The following is a 21223-nucleotide window of genomic DNA, read 5'->3' as shown; positions in this document are numbered from 1 at the left end:
TATCTAATTTCTTCCTTTCAAACAGCAACCTAAACAAAATGTAAAGAAACATAAGTAGGTGTAATCATAGAATCTGAACCCCCACCAACGACACATTAGCTGATCCCAAGCAGCAACAGGGTAACCACGTGGCCACAACCACACTTGCATCACACATGAATGGGATAGGCTTCTTTAGATACAATGCCATCTACATGAATTGGCACCACACTTCTGGGCGAACCTCTACCAGCGCTATCAGAACCTCTACCAGGCGAACCTCCACAAATGCTGAACAAGCGCTGACTCTAGCGAGTCAGCGCTTGTTCAGCACTTGTGGAGTTACCTTGTGTGTGTTAGCTTGTGTGTGCTACCTTTGCCTTGTGTCCTCGTTTGTTGTGTGCCCAATGCAGTTTCATAAGGAGACCTTACCAGCATGTGCCAGACGAATTCTGAAGGTGCATTTTTGCTGTCTGTGCCCTGCTGCTGAAGCATAAACTTCTGGTGTCAGAAAAATTACCTATAAAAAAATTCCAGCAGAACCCATCGCATGAGGAGTGTCAGCAATTATCCGATTAGCATGAAAGCAGTGTAACGATGCACCGTATCGCCACCAGTGAAACGTGTCACGCACAAGAATCGTGTGCAGCTAGGCTCCTCTCCCACGCACCCTACTGGACGTGTGCAATCTAGAGGTGGCGCCACTAAGTCTGCGTGCGATACATGTCTGAATATATATTTAAACTGAAAACGCATGTGATCGTCATGCACTTAAGGTCAGGAGAATATGCTTGCAATAACTATGAAAGGCTTTTGCTCTTTGTGGCAGTTGACACTTAAATGTAAGGATTTTTTATTTGTGGCTGCACTGCAGGTGACTGCGAGTAAATGGTCAATTCCTGTCTAAACTGGTGAAACGTTAGTGGCCCACGGAAAGAAACAGCCGAGGGACAGCCCATTCTTTGCTCTGTCCCGCTACTGGTGGAAAGGAGAGAGCAGCAGGGACAGAATGGGCAAACACCTGCAGAAAGGTGGTGGGGTGCACCTCAGTCCACACAACCTGTTGCTGAAAATTTCAAGTTAAATTATTCAGTTTTTTTCCCTGCTGGAAATGACCATGGTGCTTCGGGTTAATCCGCAGTGCAGTAACAGTGATAGCTGTAACATCGTTATGAGGCCCTTATTTGTCCTTAAATATGTCGTAGTAAACCTGCAATGACTTTGATTAATCTGTGTTGGCTTTGTGGCACCACTGCTTATGTTCATTAAACCGGTGCAATGCCTAGGTAAGGCAGTTTGAAAAGCAAGTTGCAAGTTGAAAAAACAACTTGCCGCGGCAAGTTGTTTTTTCATCCACTTTAATTTCCATTAATTCTTCGTTTGTTTATTTCATTTATTAAGCACAAGTAATTTCCCCTATGTTGTCCTTGGTGTCAATGTTTGTTGGCTTCTTATGATAGAACTAATCCTGTATTTTTTACTCTTGCAAAGTATTGTCACCCCTCCCCTCTGTAATGTACAACTATGTACCTTGAGGGTACCACAAATAAAATAAATAAATAAATATTGTGAGATGGAGCGGCTATTACTGTGAAATGGAAGGGCTATCGCTAAGAGGGAGTAGCTATTGCTCTGAAATGGAAGAGCTATCGCTGTAAACAGGAGTGGCTGTGGCTGCGAAATGGAACTATGGGAAACCACGAGGCACACTCCTACCTCACTGCCTCAGACTCCTTTCAAATTTGCACACTCTCCCCCTTTCGTTACATCATGCCTGCAGAACTACAAGCGAGTGGTGGAGGTGTGGATGGATGAATACAAGGAGTACTTCTACACCCGGGAGCCCTTGGCCACCTACTATGATGCTGGTGACCTGAAAACGCAGTTGGCACTCCGCGAGAAGCTCAAGTGCAAGAGCTTCCGCTGGTTCATGAAGAATGTTGCCTATGACGTGCTCAAGAACTTTCCCTTGCTGCCCAGGAACCTCTACTGGGGAGAGGCAAGTGCCGGCTTTCAGAATCAGTTTTCATTTTCCCTAGGATCCCTAGGACTCTGGGATCCTAGGCACATGCCACATGGCATTTGTGATGCAGGACAGTGACGGAGGTACATAACTGCAGTGCACAGCAAAAGGAATTTGCAAGCAGGCAGACACAAGTAAAATAATGTGTTGCATAGGACACCTATGTGCGTAAGTCCAAGAAATGGAATAAATGTAAACACGCATGTACAGGTCTCGGAAGTAAAACAACAAAGTACAGTCATCTTCTGCTGGGACCAACGAAATTGATGGGGCCGGATAGAAATTTGATGGGATCATCAAAATTGGTTGAATTATCCAGCAGGTTGAATTAAACAAGAGGCAAAATATGCCAAAACATGCCACTGATTCATTTGGCAGTATTTGCCCATGTCCCAGAATCATGCCCGCACCCACTTTTTATGGGTTCAGAGTTAACTGAAAGCTAACTTAAAAATGGTATTAGAGCTGCTACACAATGTATAAATCTAACACACTCCCAATATTTTAGCAGAAAAGACATAGCACACCTCCAATGGAATAAGAAAAGGCGAAACCAAAAAAACTTTACTTCACAGTCTGGAAATTTATTTACCCGATGTCTATTGTGATCACTCTCAGCCAGCACTTTTCTGCTGTTTATTAGGAACCATAGCATATCATTCGTGGTACGGTACATGGCACACTTGATAGTCTGCATTTGTAAATCGACTCCACAACAATTGCAGACATGATTGCAGCCCACTAACCACTTCACTAGTTCGTCCTGTAACACACAATTTTGTGGAACACCAACATTTTACACAACTTGTTGCTGCTAGCTTAACATGCAAAATCACTTATCGTTTGAATATGCTTTCATAATCAGACTGAAAGCGGCGCATTGATTTCGAGAAAACTCGTTCTATCGCTATCCATGGTCACCATCTTGTGATGGCAATGGGGACGATGCTAGCTAGGCTGGCTCTGATGGTGAATGCCATGAACACAGCTTTGGTTTTATTTTTTTATTTGATGTCACTACCCAAGCAATTCGCGGACAAACTTTCTTTAGAAAAGAAAGTTAGAAATATGCGTTAGAATCGGGCAAATACTGTAATAATTCGGTTGGTGAGCTACCATTCTCGCTTTAAAATCTTCCTAGGACAGGCTGCAATTAGGCATATTCAACTAGACATGACACATGTTTGTCAAATTCACTCTATCTTAAGCTTCACCAAGACAAACACTACTGCTACTGAAATCACCAACTGCAATCACTATTAGGGTCAGGCATGTGCGTGATGACCAGGCAAGTTCAAATTATCTGGCAAAGGCTAATTTCAGGATCAAGATAATGAAAGTTTGGTCCCAAAGGAATGTATGGACACTGGCTGGGACCTTCAGCCAAGATCGAATTCTGAAAAAATTGAGTTAACCAGAGCCGAATTAACGGTGTTCTTCTGTGTGGGTCAAAAATATACACGCACGAACCGGAAAAGTATATAATATCAGAACATTCACAACTACAGACAACAATCAAGGTTTTGAAAGAGCGTGTTAGATCACAGTAATAGAACACAAGAACAACAACGTTTAATGAAGGTCCTTCTTTTGATGCTAACCTGACCTTGGTGTATGTGTATTCTCTTATTGTTCTTCTGTCACAGCAGGTATGCTAGTTTTCTAAAATGTGCCCCAGAATTAACAAAGGATACTGCTGCAATAACATTTGACCCACAGAAAGCCCGAGGGGGGCAAAGCACTGTTAGCAACTGTTTGTTTGGCTCGGCTGTCATGTTACATATGCGCAATTATGAGGTTGTCAAAACATGGTGCATGAAGAATTGGAAAAAAGGAAAACCAAAAGAAAAGCGCCGCAACTAGAAAAGGTTCACTCCATGTTGCTTTGGCATTTGATTATCAAGCCCGCTATTGAAGTTGAGAAGCAGCGTGGATGGAGAATTTTTTTGATGCTTCGCTTTCATCTTAGCTTTGACATTTCCTTTTACAGTGACAGCTGTAATGGGCTCCCCCCCTGGTCTTTATTTTCGCCGGTGTCGTTGCCGGAATCCCCAAATCTTTTGTGAGAGAATTACAAAGAAAAATTGTCCTTGTGCCTGGGGAATTTGAGCGGGCTACCAATCAATTGGCAGTCCAGGGTTCTACATGTTAGCCACTCTACCAATTTTACAGCGGTGAAGAATACTAATCGTGAAGGGCACGATCGCCCCAGCAGCTTCCACGACTGGCTAACGCCCGCTCCTCAGCATCCATGTACTATATAAAACTGGCCTCTGTGCCTCCGTCGTGATCCAGCATGTCACCTTCCCAGTTGCAGAGGTGGTCCTAAATTAAGTTTTCTTTTTCTACGTGTAATGACAATGATTGAGCGGGTCTGCTTTATCTTTATTAGTCTTCTTCTTCTAGCAGTCAGCTTCTTTGCATGTTGCACGTTTACTGGATAGCACCGCCGTCGTCCACTTTTCTTCAAGGATAGCACGAGGCCTATTAGCGGGGTAGCCCAAACACAAATCTGAGAAAAGCCAAACAAATAGAGCAGTAAGAAGCTAAAGGCTTGTTTTAGTAGAGACTGTGGCTAAGTCTGGATTTGGTAAGAGGAGGATGAAAAGCCGAGTCTTTCTACTTCATGACTGGGAGGTTGCAATTTCCAAAAATGAATACTACTCGCACTTCTTTTACTCCTTGAAAGGAGGTTGCCCACTTTCACCTGCGAATATTCACTCCGACAATGACTGCACAAAACAGTCTTAACGCTTACTGCACGTTACATTTTGCCAGCCATCAAGCCACTGCTTCGTGTTATGGGCGGAAGAATTTTCTTATTATGGGTAATTTGCAGGCATGCAGGTGTAACTTTGTCATTGAGTGAAATAGACAGCTGCTAGTTTTGCCTTGTCCTTCTGTTTACCATGTGCCTTTTGTTATTACAGTATTTTTCCATTGTTAATCCAGTCAGTTTCAGCCCAGATGCACACCCCATTAGCCCCATCGCTGCATGTGGGCTAAGTTAATGCATGTGGTGCTGTGAACACACGAAACACGATCGCAGCTGTACAAACATGGGTCGTTTGTATTTGGAGTGTGTCAATACGAATTTGTATTACATTGCACAACCAAACCTGTACTGTGTGTTAAGCAAACCTGTGTATTGAAAACCTGCATTTAAAAGCCAATAATGTGACGCTATAGCAAGGTGGTGGTGACATTGTGTTTCTTTTATTCCTTCAACCCTCACTCGCTTGGTACTCACAGTTGTAGCTCATGTTTCTATACGCTCACAAGATGAAACTGTTACACGTTCTCACCCATCACCTGTGCAGATCAGGCATGATGCAACCGGCCAGTGTCTCGATGCCATGGGCGCTCATCCGCCATCAACTGCAGCGTTGTCGGCCTGCCACGGAACCGGAGGGAATCAGGTGCGTGTCCCCCTTGTGCTGATTTTTCTCCCTCATTCGGCATGGTGCCTACCTAACTGTATTCCTTCAGCTTCTAAAGCATGCTTGCACTAGCGAACTTGCTTTCATTGCCCGCCACTTCCTGGACCTGTGCCTTTTTCTTGGCTTTTCTGTTTCCATGGCAAATACCACTTAATCATAAACTCCTTATGAACAATTAAGTATCAGGCAAAGAAGCTTTCATTTGTAGCTGTCCACTTTTCCATTACTCATTAGCTTTGGTATAAAAATAAGAAACCAATGTTGTGTATAACTTGCCATTCTTTATAGTGTTGAATGCTATGCTACAGCACCTGGCAGCACTCTTGTTTTGCGCAAAAGAATGGTTTTTGTAAAAGCAAGCAGGCTTTTAAGAAATCTAGAGCAACCATACGTATGCAGCTGTGAAGCTCAATATAACGAAATCGCAGCCAACACAGAAATACATTCATTATATCCAATCCTTGTTTTAAGCATATAGTCGTTGCACACTAATATTGGTGAGAAAAATGTTTGGTTTACTCCGTATGTCCACATCCGTTACAGTATTGAGGTTCGCCTGTACTTCTTTCCTTAGACATCAGAGAGCAGCAGGAGGTGGATGAATTCGTCTCACCTGCATGATCCTGTCGATAACTGCTTTGGAAAAGTACAGCTTGTTAATTATGCTTATTCCAGCTTTCCAGCACCAAAGGTGGACAGGGCCCATCCCATCAATTTCATGCCGTTATCTTAGACGGCAGCACTGTAGTGGGTCGGTTAAATAATTTGGAAGGAAACTTTCATGCAGTGCGGTTGTTAGTTTTTAAACTTGCTCATGTGACAGCTCTCACTGTACAACAGAAGCTGGGCTTAATGAAGACGTTTGGGCTAATTTGGGCATTTTCCAAGCAGGTGCAAGAGAAGAAGAAATAGGCAGGATAAAGTGCGCTAACTTCAAATCACAGAGGCGAAAAATTTATACAATACAGAAATGAAAAAGGAGAATAGTAGTTAACCCTACCACTGCCTTTTCCATAGCATTTCTCTGTGCGTACACACCTCCTCGCAATTCTTTCCTCGAAAAACATGAAGCACCGCCTTTGTCCTCGTGACATCACTGCGTCAGTGTCTTGTGGCGTGTATTCGCATGAACTGCTGTTTGCATTTCAGCACAACTTGTGAACAATGTAGTGCATAAGCATAAAACATTGCATGACATTAAAGCTGCGGCCTGTGTGGTGCACGGACATAAACATTGCATGATATCATACGTTACATAGGATGGCAACAAAAGCAGCTCTATGCATCGCATTTAGCTTTATAACTGCCTGCGATAACTTCGCATCATGCAGATTCGAACATGTGTGTTCTATCTGCATAATATTTTTTTTTCTTCAATATAACTCTTTGTTGGTGAGTGCCAGTAATAGAGTGCTTTAGCACTTGTCTGTTACTTTTTGGATGTGAAATGCCTTGAATATTTTCCTATCCACCTGCCTGTAGAGCCTGTCTCAAAACATGCGGGCAGTTGAAAGCTGGAGAGCATTTGTACGTACAGAGCTGATCAGGTAGATGACACTGCCGGTTGCAGTGCTTCAACAGAGAGCACAGGGCTGCAGTGCCTTGTGGTCTCTTAAGCTCCACCTGGTTGATGTAGCATTTGCCACAGAACTGCAGAATCAGTTAAAGCCACTGAACCCTTGCACTCGACAGAGTGTGCGGTTGGTTTGTTCCAACAACCATCCATCACTCTCCTTGCATCATTCATACCAAGTGAGGCATTTGTGACAGGTCATCCGGTGCTCAAAGGGACAGTGTGAATGTTGCACTTCCCTGCAACCTTCTCGAGGTTATAAGACGGCTTGCGTGTGAACAGTCTTGCCACAGGACGCATCTGCAGACGCTCATTGTCAGACTCGTTAGCCCTCAGTTCCTGCTTTACTTCTTTTACAGTGGAAACACGAATAATGAAAATAGATGTAACAGATTATTGGATATAACAAAGTAAATCCAAAATGTTTCTCACTTCGCGATGCCCACAACGTGAAGTGTTATCACAAATGCGATGCCCACATTGTGTCGCCTGCAGCTGGGAACAGCAGCACGTTTATATTATCGCCTACACTAAAAGCGTGCAGTATGCTATACCAATGGAACTACCCATCACGTGCCGTAATACAGATCGGTGGATATGCTTATCGCAACAGGTTTGGCGGTGGTAGTGTGAACATGGCTTGCGATGACCTGGGCGGAGCTAGATTTGCTGGTACTGGAATGAGAAACTGTGCGCGCTGATCGTTGTCTACGCGAGGCGGGCAGCTACAGACTGTTCTCGATCGCGCGCACCTCGGGCCTTCTCTGGTTCACATGATATCTAGCGGCCTGAAAACGTGTACGATCGCAGTCTGCAGCAGAGAACAGAGGCACGTTTCAGTTATCGCCTATGAAAAGCGTGCGTTATACACTCCCGACGGCGCCGCACGTTGTGGAACAGATGCGAAGATGCTTATTGCAATGGAATTGGCAGTACTAACTGTGGATGCCGCGTGCGACGACCCCACAGAATATTTGCTGGTACCAAAATGAAAAACTGAGTGTGCGTCAGCGTTTTCACGGTGGGACGGGCGGGCGAGTATTGCGGTGAAGCTGCCGCAGCGGGCAGCTATAGAGTGTTTTCGATCGCGCGCACCTCACACATTTTCTTGTTTACGTGGGATCTAGCGGCCTGAAAACGTATCATACGATTGCAGTTTGGCGACGCACTGAATGTTGGTGTCGAAAAATCGTGTTTTCCGGGAACGTATGACCCGCATAAACATGAGCGTAACTCTATTGGGTCATTCTTTGTGTTCTCGATTTCGATTGTTGGCGCCGGGAAAACGTACGTAACGGGAACGTATCAACGAGGTTCTACTGTATTATCTTTTGAGACCAAATCGAGTGCAAATAGAACAGAATCTGAATATTTTTCAAGTAGTTTGCGAATAATGTGCAGCCTTCTCAACATTGTTATCAAACAGCTTTCACATCCTGGCATTCACAACATAATGTTTATATCATTACACTGCACATTATTTAAAGCATGCTTTAATAAAAGCACAAAGGGAGCACAAAGAACGACGAAGCAGTTTGTTTGCTAACTTGGGGCTCTTTGGAGGATACATGGTCTTGCATGCAGTTTGGAAAGGCAGCATTGTTGGCCACTTAATATCTCTGTATACCTTCGCATATACCTTATATACCTTCTGGCTCTCTGAGCATAACAGCATGATCTTGCATGTAATGTCCACTGCGGATGGGAGTACAGTTATGTTTGCTCCAATTTTATGTCTGATCGTTTATAGCCGACAATGCTAAGCATTAAAAAACAACTATTCGAAAAATATTCGGACTTTGAATAGCGACTACGTGCTTGAGGACCAAATCAAGTTGAATAGGACAAAATTTGATTCGTTACTTGGAGGTTTTCAATATTTGCACATCCCTGCTTCTGAAACAGCACACAGTTCAGGACAGTGCAGCAAGACAAGGGCAAACAGAAAAGGAAACAACACAGCACTCACTAATGATAGTGGTCTTATTGCAGCTAGGCAATGTACACCTTTACCCGTGCACAAATCTCATCAACAGATGAAAAATATGAAGGCTCTACCAAATGCATCAATAGCAGAAAGCTGTAAATCCAATGCAAAAAAAGGCAGCTCGTCAGTTCTTAAAATGCAGCCATGCGACTTATGTGAGAAGGGTCAAAGAACCGAAGGACTTGATCTTTGAGTTAGTAATATCCATATCAAGCCAAGGAAAGCGACAGGCGTCTCATGTGTCAGGCTGGAGGCTGCTACACTGGAACAAATGTGCTAAGATAGGTGACAAAAGGTTTGGTGAAGACATCGTTTGGCACTTAGAAGGGCTGAATGAGAATGTTAACATCATGAAGATCTAAAGCTGTGTTCTCAAACACTTTACGTATAGTGTACACATACGAAATTACTCAAGGAAGTTGTTGATGGGACAGCCACCACCGTAGCTCCATTGGCAAAGCATCACATGCGCTGTGCCGCAGTTGCAGGTTCAGCTCCCGCTAGAAGCAAGTTGCCTTTCACTTTCATTTCTATTTTCATTGCTGTTTCTGAATCTCAATGAAAAGCGAGAATTTTTTTCCTTTACCTCTCATTGGCTTCGTGCAGTTGTTAATAACCATGCAACTGTGTAACGCTGTGACCCTGCAACTATGTAACACAGCCCATTGAAACCAGCCTCCACCACTCACACAGTCAATCGCTGCTCGCCCAGCCATTTGCTCTGAGTTGCATGTGCTTTGCAGCGCCCTCCCGAGGTGGTGAAGGTTTCTAGAACTGACAGTTCTCACTCTCTCGGACTGATTGCGTGGCCCATGTCCCGTCGTCCCACCACGCTAGCGTGTCTTGCGGCGACGCTCGCAGGTGTTCCGGCTCAATGCGGAGGGCCAGCTGGGCCTGGGCGAGCGGTGCATGGAGGCCGATACGAACAGCATGGACGTGGCGTACTGCTCACTTGGAACCGTGGACGGGCCCTGGGAATACAGTGTGGTGAGTAGGCTTGCCTGAAAGGCCTGGTCCACGCACCCGTCAACCCTCTTGTCACGTTTCTATTGTGAGCATAGTTTCACACTGTTAGATGGATGGAAAACAGGTGCTTCCGTACTGACGTGCACACGTTATTTATCTTTTTCCCTAGACCATTGTTCGCTCTCTATGTACGTTTAGAGAGAGAAGACCCTAGACCAAGGCTCTAATAGCCGCGGTGATGCCATGGGCCTGTCAGGCGAACGCCGTCTCATAGCATGGCCTCCCAGTTATTCGGAGTTAAGATGGGGTTGCTATACAGTCATTGTGGAAAGATGACAAAGTCTGAGATCACTGTGCATCAGTGTTAAGCATATGTTTCTTCACATACTTGTTTACACACACACACACACACACACACACACACACACACACACACACATATATATATATATATGCGAATATACTATAAAGATGTAGTATAGGGGAACCAGAACCAAAGATTTCTTTTGCATGGCTATGGCCACGTTTTATACTCGGCCACATTTGAGACAAGCCGAGCACGCCCATAATCAACCCGGCATTGTCACGGTGGCACGACTGCTGTTAGAAAACTTGCTCAGACGGTGACACCAGATTTTCCTCTAGGTTATGCTGCACGAAAGTGAAGTTTCGTTCACATAACTGTTGTCTGTCATGTCACCATGTCGGGAAAAGGATTCCGGTGAGGTGAAGAGCTCGGTTGCTCGAACAGGTGACGGTGGTAGGAGCGCCTTGACCTGTAACAACACCGTAGCAAAGACACGCTGGTGCATGTCTTTGCTGCAGAGTTGTGTGCATCTTTGCTACAGTGTTGTTCGAGTGAGCCTTGCTTGAAGCCATGTCAATTAAAGGCCAGCTGCAATAAAATTTCGGACCACATCAAGATAGCTTAGTTTCTGTGTTCTTTTCTTCCCTCTTCCCCCATTTTGTGTGTGCCAGCTGCTGCTGTCTTGCCAATTAAACAGAACAACTCAGGCGACCATTATGTGCCGGTGGGCACGTGCCTGAATAGACAGCTTGGCCCGCTAGAAATGCGTGACTAGGTCTGTAAACATTCTTTCCCAATCCCCCCAGAATGGGTACACGCGACTGGGTAGGTGCGCAAATGGACTATCATAACAAGAGGCAAAAAAAGTGCAGAACTGGGCAACAGAAGTAGCCAAACGTAGAGAAAATAGTGAAGGTAACAAAACAGTAGCTGAGGAGAGCATTGAGCGGCATAGAGGTGAAGGAGGAGATTTCAGCAAACATTAAGCTTCGCTTTGTTTAATTATTCGTACACATGTTTCAAAACTCATACATATGCATTGGATCCACCAATTTTCGTGGTGTAGATCGCGGAGTAAGACAGACAGGAGCGCCGACTCTGCCGCCGTGTGACACATTCGCTCTGGACAAATCATGGAACGCAGATGTCAGACATCTACCTGTGCACTCCTGTCGTCACATTCGCTCATGCTTTTTCCTCCTCTTTCCCACCTGGCCAACTGCTCACCTCACATAGCGCCATCTGCTAAGGCTCATGGGAATCATTCAGTAGCTTGCTTTCCATGTTCATATGCACTAAGTGGAGACTGGCGGCGGCACAGGGTATGGGGCAGCACTTGTACAACGTCTTGTCTACAAGAAACTCGGGGCCCTTGGCACCTCGATTCGAGAGCCATCAAACATGAAAATATGTATGTGCACAAATTAAAGAAGTGCAAATAAACACATATCATTGCTTTTGTTTCACGTGTGCAGAACATCTCTACGGTAGGAAGTGCAGGCAGATGAAAAGTAATGGTGTACGGAAAGGCACAGCAGAATTACTTGTTTTTCACTTCCAAATGTCTGTGCGGGAGTGTTGGTGTTCGCCAAGCTGTGAAATTTACCTGCTATGCCCTTCTCATGTTCAGCTGATTGTTTCATATGTGCGCATTGCATTTAATCATGCCCAACAAAATGAGATGTGTTCATACTCATGATTGAACAAGCGGAAGAGGAGAACAGCTAACAGTGAAGTGTTTTGTGCCCAGCTGTAAATCTGGGTATGACAAAGGATGGGAGAAGTTCTCTTTTCGTGGCGCCTTCTGATCCACTGCTGCTGTACCAGTGTTGCGAGAAAAAAGGAAGCAATAAAATCACTTATCTGCTTGTATGGTACTCAGGTAAAAACAGTTAATGAAGAAGCACCCCTGTAATTAAAGATTGTTTTCACTATCTGCTGACATAGCTTGATACCTTTTTCTGAGTTTATTATGCCATAGTTTCCATTCCTAGTTTCCTTATGTTTTAATGTTCACATTTAGTTTATGTTCTGGGTTGGTTTTGCTTCCGTGCCTTACGTAAATCCACTAGACCCCCCTTACCAAACCCCTGCATTGGGCCTAAAAGGCTTAATAAATGAAAAAACATGAAATAAGGACAGATTTCATCTGCTAATGCCTCTCTGCCGAACCGCAAGGGGCAAGATCTATGCGCATTAGAGGAGTCGAGGCGTGTGCCAAGCAGACAACATATCGACTGCACAAGCAAGTGCAGGACCGCAGCCAAGCACGACCGTGTGCCATTGCTATAGCAACGACAGAGAGACCTGGGTATGGTGCCCCAGATCTTGGCCCCACCATGCATCTGCTGCTTCAGTTGGTTGGAGCACTTCCCCTCCCCCCTGCAAATTTTTTTCCTCGTGCACAGCACCATCTGGCTAACACGCTGTGAAGCTGCGACCGGCGTTTCAGAACCTGTCCCTACCAGACGAGCAGACTGAACGATCCTGTCTATCTTACTCCATGGTATAGATATAGAACTCCCGTGGGAGATTTTACATGTGGAATCTGAGTGGATGCATCGTGAAGAGCCCGCAAAAGTATATGTTTTTTGATGCAGAAACTGAATAAGGTGCTGCTATCACTGCTCGCCCGAAATTAAGCAGAGCCTAGAATGTTGCGTACCAGCGCATCACCTTGGCGTTGGACCCCCAAGATTAGGAAGTGCCCGCGGTGGGCTGCAAGTCTCGGGGACTGTGGTCTGGATTTGTGTCGCATCCGCTAACCAGCAGCTGCCCGTGTCATCTGCTTACGTGCTATTTAAAGGCTATTTAATAAGAAAATGTGACAATCACCAGACTGACAGCTTTGCCAAGATTGCTTCAATATTAACTACTGCTCATTTATGACCAATTGAACCAGTAAATTTTCGTCGCAGTTGGCCTTTAAGTACGTCTACATACTTAAAACACAGTGTGAATGACATTAAACTTTAAACGGACAGTAAAAAAAAATTATTTTATCTCTATTTGTAAGACACCTTTCTACAATGCCAGAGAAGCCAGTCTTACTGCGAGAATAGGCTTCACATAAGGTAGAAAAAGACGCAAGAACAAAAGACGAAATGACGTCACCTTAAAGTTCTTGTACAAGCTTGCCGTAATGTCATTGATTTTTTACAGTATCTGCTCGAGTCTAGTTAATTTTTTATCCGCAAAGATAGACTACATTGTATATTCTAAAAGAGACAAAAGTAGAATGTGGTAAGTTTTAAGAATATTCACTGAGCCACAATTGCCCAATTACAAAAAGAAAGGATATCTTGAAATCCGGGGCAACACACTGACATGCCAGTGCTAGAGTTCTGGCGTAAAATTCACAAATTGAAACTGACCTTCATTTCCTGTTGTTTTAATCAACCTATGACCACAAAATAACGAAAATAATGTTGTGAAAGACTTCGTCGCTCTAAACTAATTTAGTGTTCCTCTTTAGTGGTCTTTTTAAGACATTCAGCAGCTGACATCATTTTTTGTGCCTGCATGACAAAGACATCAGATTCATGTTACCTCCACGTTGGACAACAGTTCTTGCCCATTCACGAATTTGGTCACGACGTTCAAACCCCACTTGTCTCGACAACGCTTTTGCATCATTGGTGCTAACACTTGCAGGACACCCAGCACCTCTACCACAACACCCACAAGAAGTGCCTGTCCTACAGCAAGCGCAGTTACAAGGTGCACCTCGAAAAGTGTGACGACAATAGCCTAAACCAGCAATGGACGTTCCGCGAGATTCAGGACTCTTAGTGGCCTCTGCCCGGAGGTCGTATAGGCTAGCCCCCTCTCACAACGGCTGTTAAGGTGCACTCTCCCTGTGAATCTGCTTGCCCCCACATGTGGTGCATGGAGACTTGTTAGCTATTTCACCTTCTTGTTATTGTTATTGTTTCTTTCTTTTCTTTTGGTGGCTGGAGGACGTTTTCTTCTTCCACTGCACCTAGACCTCAAGGTTTCAAGGACAGCATTGAAATTGCATTGACATTGTCATTGTATGGCATTGTCACAGTGTGGACGCAGTGTGTGCTGCCATTTCTAGGTGAGCGACCAGTGAACACTTCCGACACGTTCGCCCTGTTTGTGACTCGGTCAACCCAAACCACTTCGTCATTCCTTCTGGAATCTGCAGACGTCTGCGATTGCCATCGGCGTCTGTTCACAAGTATTCCATATTTTTTTTCTTTTCTTTCTCTTTTTTTCTTCTTCTTCTTATTTTCTTTTTTGACATGCAACATCCGGACTTGCCTCTGGTCTCTGCCGAGGTATTGTGTGCGTATATGTGCATGTATGTTATGCTGTCATGTAAGTGATGTTGACTTTTGGAGGGAATCGGCATGGACTCGTCCAGGGATGATGGTGTACCGCTGCCGACTCAAGGGTGAGACGACACAAAAAAGCAGTCACACATTTGGTCTTGCTCCTTTCTTCTTTCTTCTTTGTTTTTTCTTGTGAGGCCTTGTTCGACGTTACCTCTTTCTTTTTAATATATTTTAAGTAGGCTGACGTTATTACTTTATATTTTTTTAAACAAGTCCCAACTATGCTGCCCAGCCTGACCAGTAGACCTATCTCTTTCACTCTATTAAACACTTATTTCCAGATTGGCCTTATTCATGTCTCTGCCGTACTTTTGCGTGTAAATCATGGAACTTTGCAGTGATCTTCACTCTTCTTTGAGCGCAGCGAAAGACTCTCCATTCTGTGACTCGGCTGAGCGAGTTCTGTTAAACTTCTTTCGTTCCTTGTTTTTCTTCATTAAGGTGTTTTTACCTGCTGACTACAATGTCTTTTCTGTTGTAGTTTCTTTTTTCTTGCCTCATAGTCTGCCCAACCGGATTCACTGCTGTACCTCCCTTTGAGGGTACGCCCAAATCTGACATAAATTCTCTTCTACGAGTTCGGTGAAACAAGTGATGAAGCAAGCAATTTCACAGCGATACAACTTCGATTAATGTGTGCATTCTTGTTGAATGAATCGCAAAAAAGAAAGGGAAAAGCTACCTCTTTATGTCTAAGACATATCGAAGAGCTGCTGATTCCAGAAATTATCAGTTTTTGACTGTCAGTGAAGTTTGAACCTGTTACAGTAATTAGAAATCTGACCAAAAGCCTCTCTTACATCCTATCTGACATTCCTACCACATCGGGTGTTACAGTCCGACTGTCTTATCGCGGGCCAAAGACGTACATGTGTTCATGGTTTTGAATCAGTATCCCAGCTCCATTTACTGCCCAGCTTAGCACAAATCAAGTTTCAACTTGGCTTCAAGCTGCCTCGAAGCTAACATTAATGGGGGGGTCATTGGATCAGAAGCAGCAATAGTTACCTATTTTTATGATCATGATTGCCCTCTCTCTCTATTAATTTCTCTTTGCAGTTATTGCCTGCTCGCCATCTCTAATTAAGCACTGTTGAGACCGGCTTTGTCGTTCTTTCTGCTTAAAATGTGCAATTTTGTTTTGCGGGCAACGTTTAATCCTCATGATAAGGTTCAGCAATATTACGGGAATGTCCTTTAGCAGCACCATAAGGACAGCCAATGTTGGCCCACATTGGTTATAGATTGGAAAATGTTAGCACAGCACCGGCCCCACTTGTAGCATTACTCGGGGCGTACATGCTTCTCTAAACAAAATTTTTTTGAACGTTGAGTTGTTTCGAGGGTCCTTTACACTTCATTTCACTGAACATTCCCGAAACCATTAATCAAACCATGTTGCTTTCGCATCTGCTGCTGTTTTTTCTTTTCTTTTTTCAGTTACACACCACTTCTTATCAGTTGCTCCAAGTGGCACTAAAGGCAATTGCTAAGTGATAAAATTTTTGCAACTTTTGCAACCGTTTGCAAAGAAAAATTTTTGTATGGAGGCTATTTTGTGTCTGCCATATTTGAAACTTAGGCTTTTTACGTGGTCAGAAATTACATTGGCATTTGGCCTTTAAGGGAATGCGAACACATAATTTTTGAGGTCACAGAAGTCATAGTCTACCACATGCTTCTCGCAAGCAGAAGGATGAGACTTGTCAGATGTGAAGGTCAAGAAACACTTACAGGACATTTTAATCTGATACCCAAGTTGGTCTCGGAAACAGCAGACATAGCGTCATCAACTCTATCATAATGTCATGGTATGGTATGGTATGGTAAAACTTTATTAATTAAAGTCCTGCAGATCGTGAGTCTTCACGAAGCGGGCCGCTCCCACGTGGGAACCGGAAGGCCGAGCCTCTCGGCCGCATCGTGGGCCTGCTGGACAGCCCAGAGTTGGTCAGCCAGAAGAGGGCTGCGGAGAACCGCCTCCCATCTGGCCGAGCTGTTAGCGATGATAGAGCGTGACCGAGCACACCGCCAGAGCATATGGTCTAACGTGGCTATATCTCCACAATCGTGGCAGGTAGCGTTGGTGTAAGTATGAGGATAGATTTTATTTAAGAGCGATGGATTCGGATAGGTATTCGTTTGTAGTAGACGGAGCGTTAATGCTTGAGCTCTATTGAGGCGCGGATGAGGAACAAAGTAGGTTCTACGGCTGAGATAGTAGTGTTTAGTTATCTCGTTGTAGGTGGAGGGCGTGTCCCTGTTCTCTAGTGAGTCGGCTTCCGATTGGTCGAGGGTAGCGCGGTGGGCAAGTTCACGCGCAGACCCGTGAGCCGACTCATTGAGGTTGGGAGGAGCACCCTTTATCTGACCCTGATGTGCCGGAAACCAATAAATGAAGTGGTGCGTGATTGCCTTGCCCCCAAGAAGTCCGAGGGCCTGTTTGGAAATGGTGCCTTTTTCAAATGCTCTGACTGCAGATCTTGAATCACTATAGATGGCATCCCGTGAGCTATCTAGCAGGGCTAGTGCAATAGCCATTTGTTCAGCTATTTCGGAGTCCCTCGTCCGAACCGAGGCAGCATTGGTGATTCCTTGGCGACCATCAACAGTGACGATGGTGAACGCCTGACGTCCCTTACAAGAAGCGGCATCCACAAAGCTGACCTGTCGCTGATCATTGTGTATTTGCCTAAGGAGGTTGGCCGCCCTTGCCCTCCTTCTACCGCGATTATGATCGGGGTGCATGTTCCTAGGTATTGGCGCGACCGTAATGTTCTCACGAATCGACGGAGGAACGTCAGAGAACTCTTCTGCTACTCTATCGGGGTGATATCCGAGTTCCTGCAAGATAGATCTCCCTGCCTTCGTTGTTGTGAGGCGAGATAGCTGTGCGCGCTCCTGGGCCTCTGCGATCTCTTCAAGAGTGTTATGAATGCCAAGCTGCATTAATCGCTCTGTACAAGTGTATACGGGTAACCCGAGAACCCGTTTGGTAATCTTCCTAAGCTGTGCATTCAGTTTATCCCTCTCTGCCCGTTTCCATCGATGCATGGCTGCCACGTATCTAAAGTGGCACAGAACGAAGGCATGCATTAGTCGAATGAGGTTATCCTCCTTGAGTCCATGATGCCGATTTGATACTCTCCTGACTAAACGAACAGCACTTTCAGTTTTAGTAATTAGCTTGCGTATAGTGTTGCCATTTGTACCCCCTGACTCAACGATCATGCCCAAGACCTTGATTGAATCGACTTTGGGTATACGACAACCGGTTTTTGTACATAAGTTAATATCTTTGTCTTCTAACGATGTCCATCCCTTGGGCCTTGGACCGCGTTTCTTGGGACTATACAACAAAAGTTCCGACTTCAAGGGGGAGCATCTGAGACCGGTGGGTTCTAGATAGGTTTCAATAGTGTCTATTGCCTCCTGTAAGGCGCCCTCAACCTGACCGTCATTGCCTCCTGTGCACCATATAGTTATATCGTCAGCATACATAGTGTGTTTGATGCCTTCAATCTCGAGAAGCTTTCTGCTTAGGTCAACCATGGCTATATTGAATAAACAGGGGGAAATGACGGACCCCTGTGGGGTGCCCCTCTCGCCAAGTTCCAGTAATTGGGATTCGAGATCGGCCACCCGGATGGTAGCCTTCCTATCCGAGAGGAACGATCTAACATAGTTATAAAATCTCTCACCCAGATTGAGCCGAGATATCGAGGCTAGGATATGCGAATGTAGAACGCTGTCGAAGGCCTTTTCAAGATCAAGTCCCAAAATGGCTCGAGTGTCGCTAGAGTCGTTGTCTATGATTTGATTCTTAATCAGTTTCATGGTATCTTGTGTGGATAGGCCTGGTCTGAATCCTATCATACTATGGGGGTAAACGTCGTTATTCTCCAGGAACCGGGAGAGTCGATTCAGGACCGCGTGCTCCGCTACCTTACCCACACAGGATGTAAGCGAGATGGGCCTCAAGTTGTCAACGCTAGGTGTTTTTCCAGGTTTGGGTATGAGTACTGCGAGGGCAGTCTTCCAAGGTAACGGGACGGTTCCACTCCTCCAAATTTCATTAATGTCCTCTGTGAGGTATGCGATTGATTTTTCATCCAGATTTCGCAACGCCTTGTTGGAGATGCCATCCGGCCCTGGTGCGGATCTACCATTGAGTCCATGTAGAACACTTCGAATCTCCTCAACGCCAAACTCTGCATCCAGGTAGGAATTGGCCTGGCCCTGGTAATCGAGATGTACAGGAGACCGCCCTGTCATGGCACAGAGAAATCACAGAGAATGTCATGGCACAGAGAAATTTGCCGATGCCATGTTGCAATAAGGATAGACATGATGACATTGCTCACAATCAAATAAATGAAAGCACTGCAGACATTTCTTATGGCTGTGATATCTTGCAGCAGCCACGGCAATCGCAGGAGTGGAGTGAGCCTATGTACACCGAGGTCATGACACATCCACTGTATCCATCTCTAGGGTTCTGGAGCGGAAATTGGTTCATAGAAGTGTTTTCTATAAATGACATGAGGCATTCCGACGCTTGCCAGAATTTGCTTCGTGGGTTTGCATTGTCGTTTATTGCAAAAGAAACAAAAAAAGTCGGATAGTCGAAATTGTCATGTCAGCAATTCTTGAAAGCTGTATTATGGTAATAAGGTGGTGTAGTAAAGTGTAGCACCTGCCTGGCTTCGTTATCATAACTGGAGCCTGCTTACGGTGGCAGTAATTCTTAGTCGGCATCACGCACAAACTTCGTGGTGCTTTCAGAGTAGTCCTGAAAAAGCCAGTCAAGCTTTCGATAAGTTGTCCCTTAGCATAAAGCAGATTTTGGCATTTCAACAACCTCGGCTGATTCTATGTTTGTGCCTTTAGTGTCTCTTCGTAACGTGTGGTTCAAGTGTTGAACACAGCATTCCCGAAGCTTGATTCCGCCATGCCTTGAGCAGAGCTTTATTCTGTGTTTTTGCTGGCGCACTGCTGTGTTAGCTCAATGTGATAAGAGTTTGCCCTGACATGTGCGGTCAGATTCTCAGAATCAGTACTGTTTTTCCTTTGGAAATCATTTGTCACCTCATTTTCTTTACTTCTTGTTGAAGTAAGAACAAGTGGAATATGCCATCTGTATGTGTATTGTGTACGCACTCTGTTTAGCGGGAATCAATACCCATTTATCTTCTTTTGTTCTTTTTGATGTTTGATTTTTGGGATTGAGTGATGATGCGAATAGCTTGAATTTGCTCATTTATTTACTGACAGTTTTTTTTTTAGTTTTTCAGTAAATGTTGAAACTGGGAAGTGCAATGCCGAGTGCCACTTTTGGTTTCTAAGGCAATGTGTGTGAAAGCATCAAGTGTGTGTTCATGTGCGTGTTGCATGGAGATATTATTTTTTCCTTTCCTTTTCTTGTTTACACAGTTTTGAGCATTTGTTGCTCGTTCTACAACAGTTTTCATGTGCCTTGAAATGTGCGTCGTACAAGTGAAAAAACTATATATATGTACATATATACGTTACGTAAATATTTCAGTCAGGAATGTGCTTTTTTATGGCAAACCTGCCTGCAGTACCCAGGTATAGCTGTTCTAAGTGGTTGAAGATGGAACATTTGGGGCCAATAGTACTACCACACACAGTTTAGGAAACTCCTGCGGTGCTCTTTCCACTGGGTAACTTTTGATCCACGTGACAAAGTTTGAACTGCATAATGTGCTGGCTGGCTAATGATAGTTGGTGCAGTTTAAAACCCCTGTTACGTGAGCAGTTTTGATCGCCTTTAAGTCAGTCTGTGTTGAACTTTCTCAGTGTGATAGAAGCTCGAATGAGTTAGAAGTCAAGCATGCTTGAAGGCAACATGTAGCAGTGCTCAATCTGCATTGACTCAGGCACACTTTAAAGTTTTAATGTTGCAGTGGTATTAAACTTGGACACACCTCTCTGACTCGCAGCGGCAGCTCAAGTGGCTATGCCACTGTGCTGTCGAGCACGGAATCGTGAATTTGATACCTGGCTGCATTCCAATGGGGGCAGAATGTGAAAACGCTGGTGTACATAGATTTAGGTGAACGTTGAAGAACCCTAGGTAGTCAAAGCTAATTCTGAGTCCCCTACTACAACGTCACTTGTAGCCTGCGACTTGCTTTGGAACATAAATCCTGCAATTTTATGTATCTATTAATAGCCCTGTCACATGAATGTTTTCAAAGAGCATTCAAACTGAGCACAACCGAAATCTGTGAGCCCTATTAACTCCCTTCCACTAGTTTGTGCAAATGAGCCAATAGGGCTCATGTGTTCCAATACTGGTTGGTTTCAGTTGTCTTTGGAAGTGCACGTGTGACAGGAGTACAAACTTTGTCATCTGAATCTGATTCATTATTTGGAGACAGAAATGTTGAGGAACAGAAATTTGTGAAATGAAAAAGTCGAAATTTTTGTGAAACCACATTGTCCTGTCTAAACCCGCAGAAGTACCATGATATAGAACTTCTGTAGCCATGCTTTGTTTGAGATTACGAATGGGTGTTGAATGCGGTGTCAATAACAGGCCACACCTGACCTAGTTGAAGCAT

General features: G+C 44.6%; 1 protein-coding gene across 4 annotated transcripts in view; it reads left to right on the top strand.

Moving 5' to 3' along the window:
* Nucleotides 1-14927, top strand: part of Pgant7 (N-acetylgalactosaminyltransferase 7) — a 39857-nt gene extending 24930 nt beyond the window's left edge. For 3 of the 4 annotated variants that reach the window (XM_065455895.1, XM_065455896.1, XM_065455897.1), the window contains exons 8-11: nt 1760-1978; nt 5323-5421; nt 9864-9989; nt 13930-14927. In XM_065455895.1, coding sequence (XP_065311967.1) covers nt 1760-1978; nt 5323-5421; nt 9864-9989; nt 13930-14067 — 582 coding nt within the window. In that variant the 3' untranslated portion in view covers nt 14068-14927. Of the gene's footprint in view, nt 1-1759; nt 1979-5322; nt 5422-9839; nt 9990-13929 lie in introns of all 4 variants that reach the window. The other variant, XM_065455898.1, reaches the window with a different exon arrangement.
* The last annotated feature ends 6296 nt before the right edge of the window (nt 14928-21223 follow it).

The sequence above is a fragment of the Dermacentor albipictus genome, chromosome 7 (genome assembly GCF_038994185.2).
Source record: "Dermacentor albipictus isolate Rhodes 1998 colony chromosome 7, USDA_Dalb.pri_finalv2, whole genome shotgun sequence".
NCBI classification, from domain to species: domain Eukaryota; kingdom Metazoa; phylum Arthropoda; class Arachnida; order Ixodida; family Ixodidae; genus Dermacentor; species Dermacentor albipictus.
The sequence above is the reverse complement of the archived record's forward strand: the minus strand, read 5'-3'. Positions and strand labels throughout refer to the sequence as shown.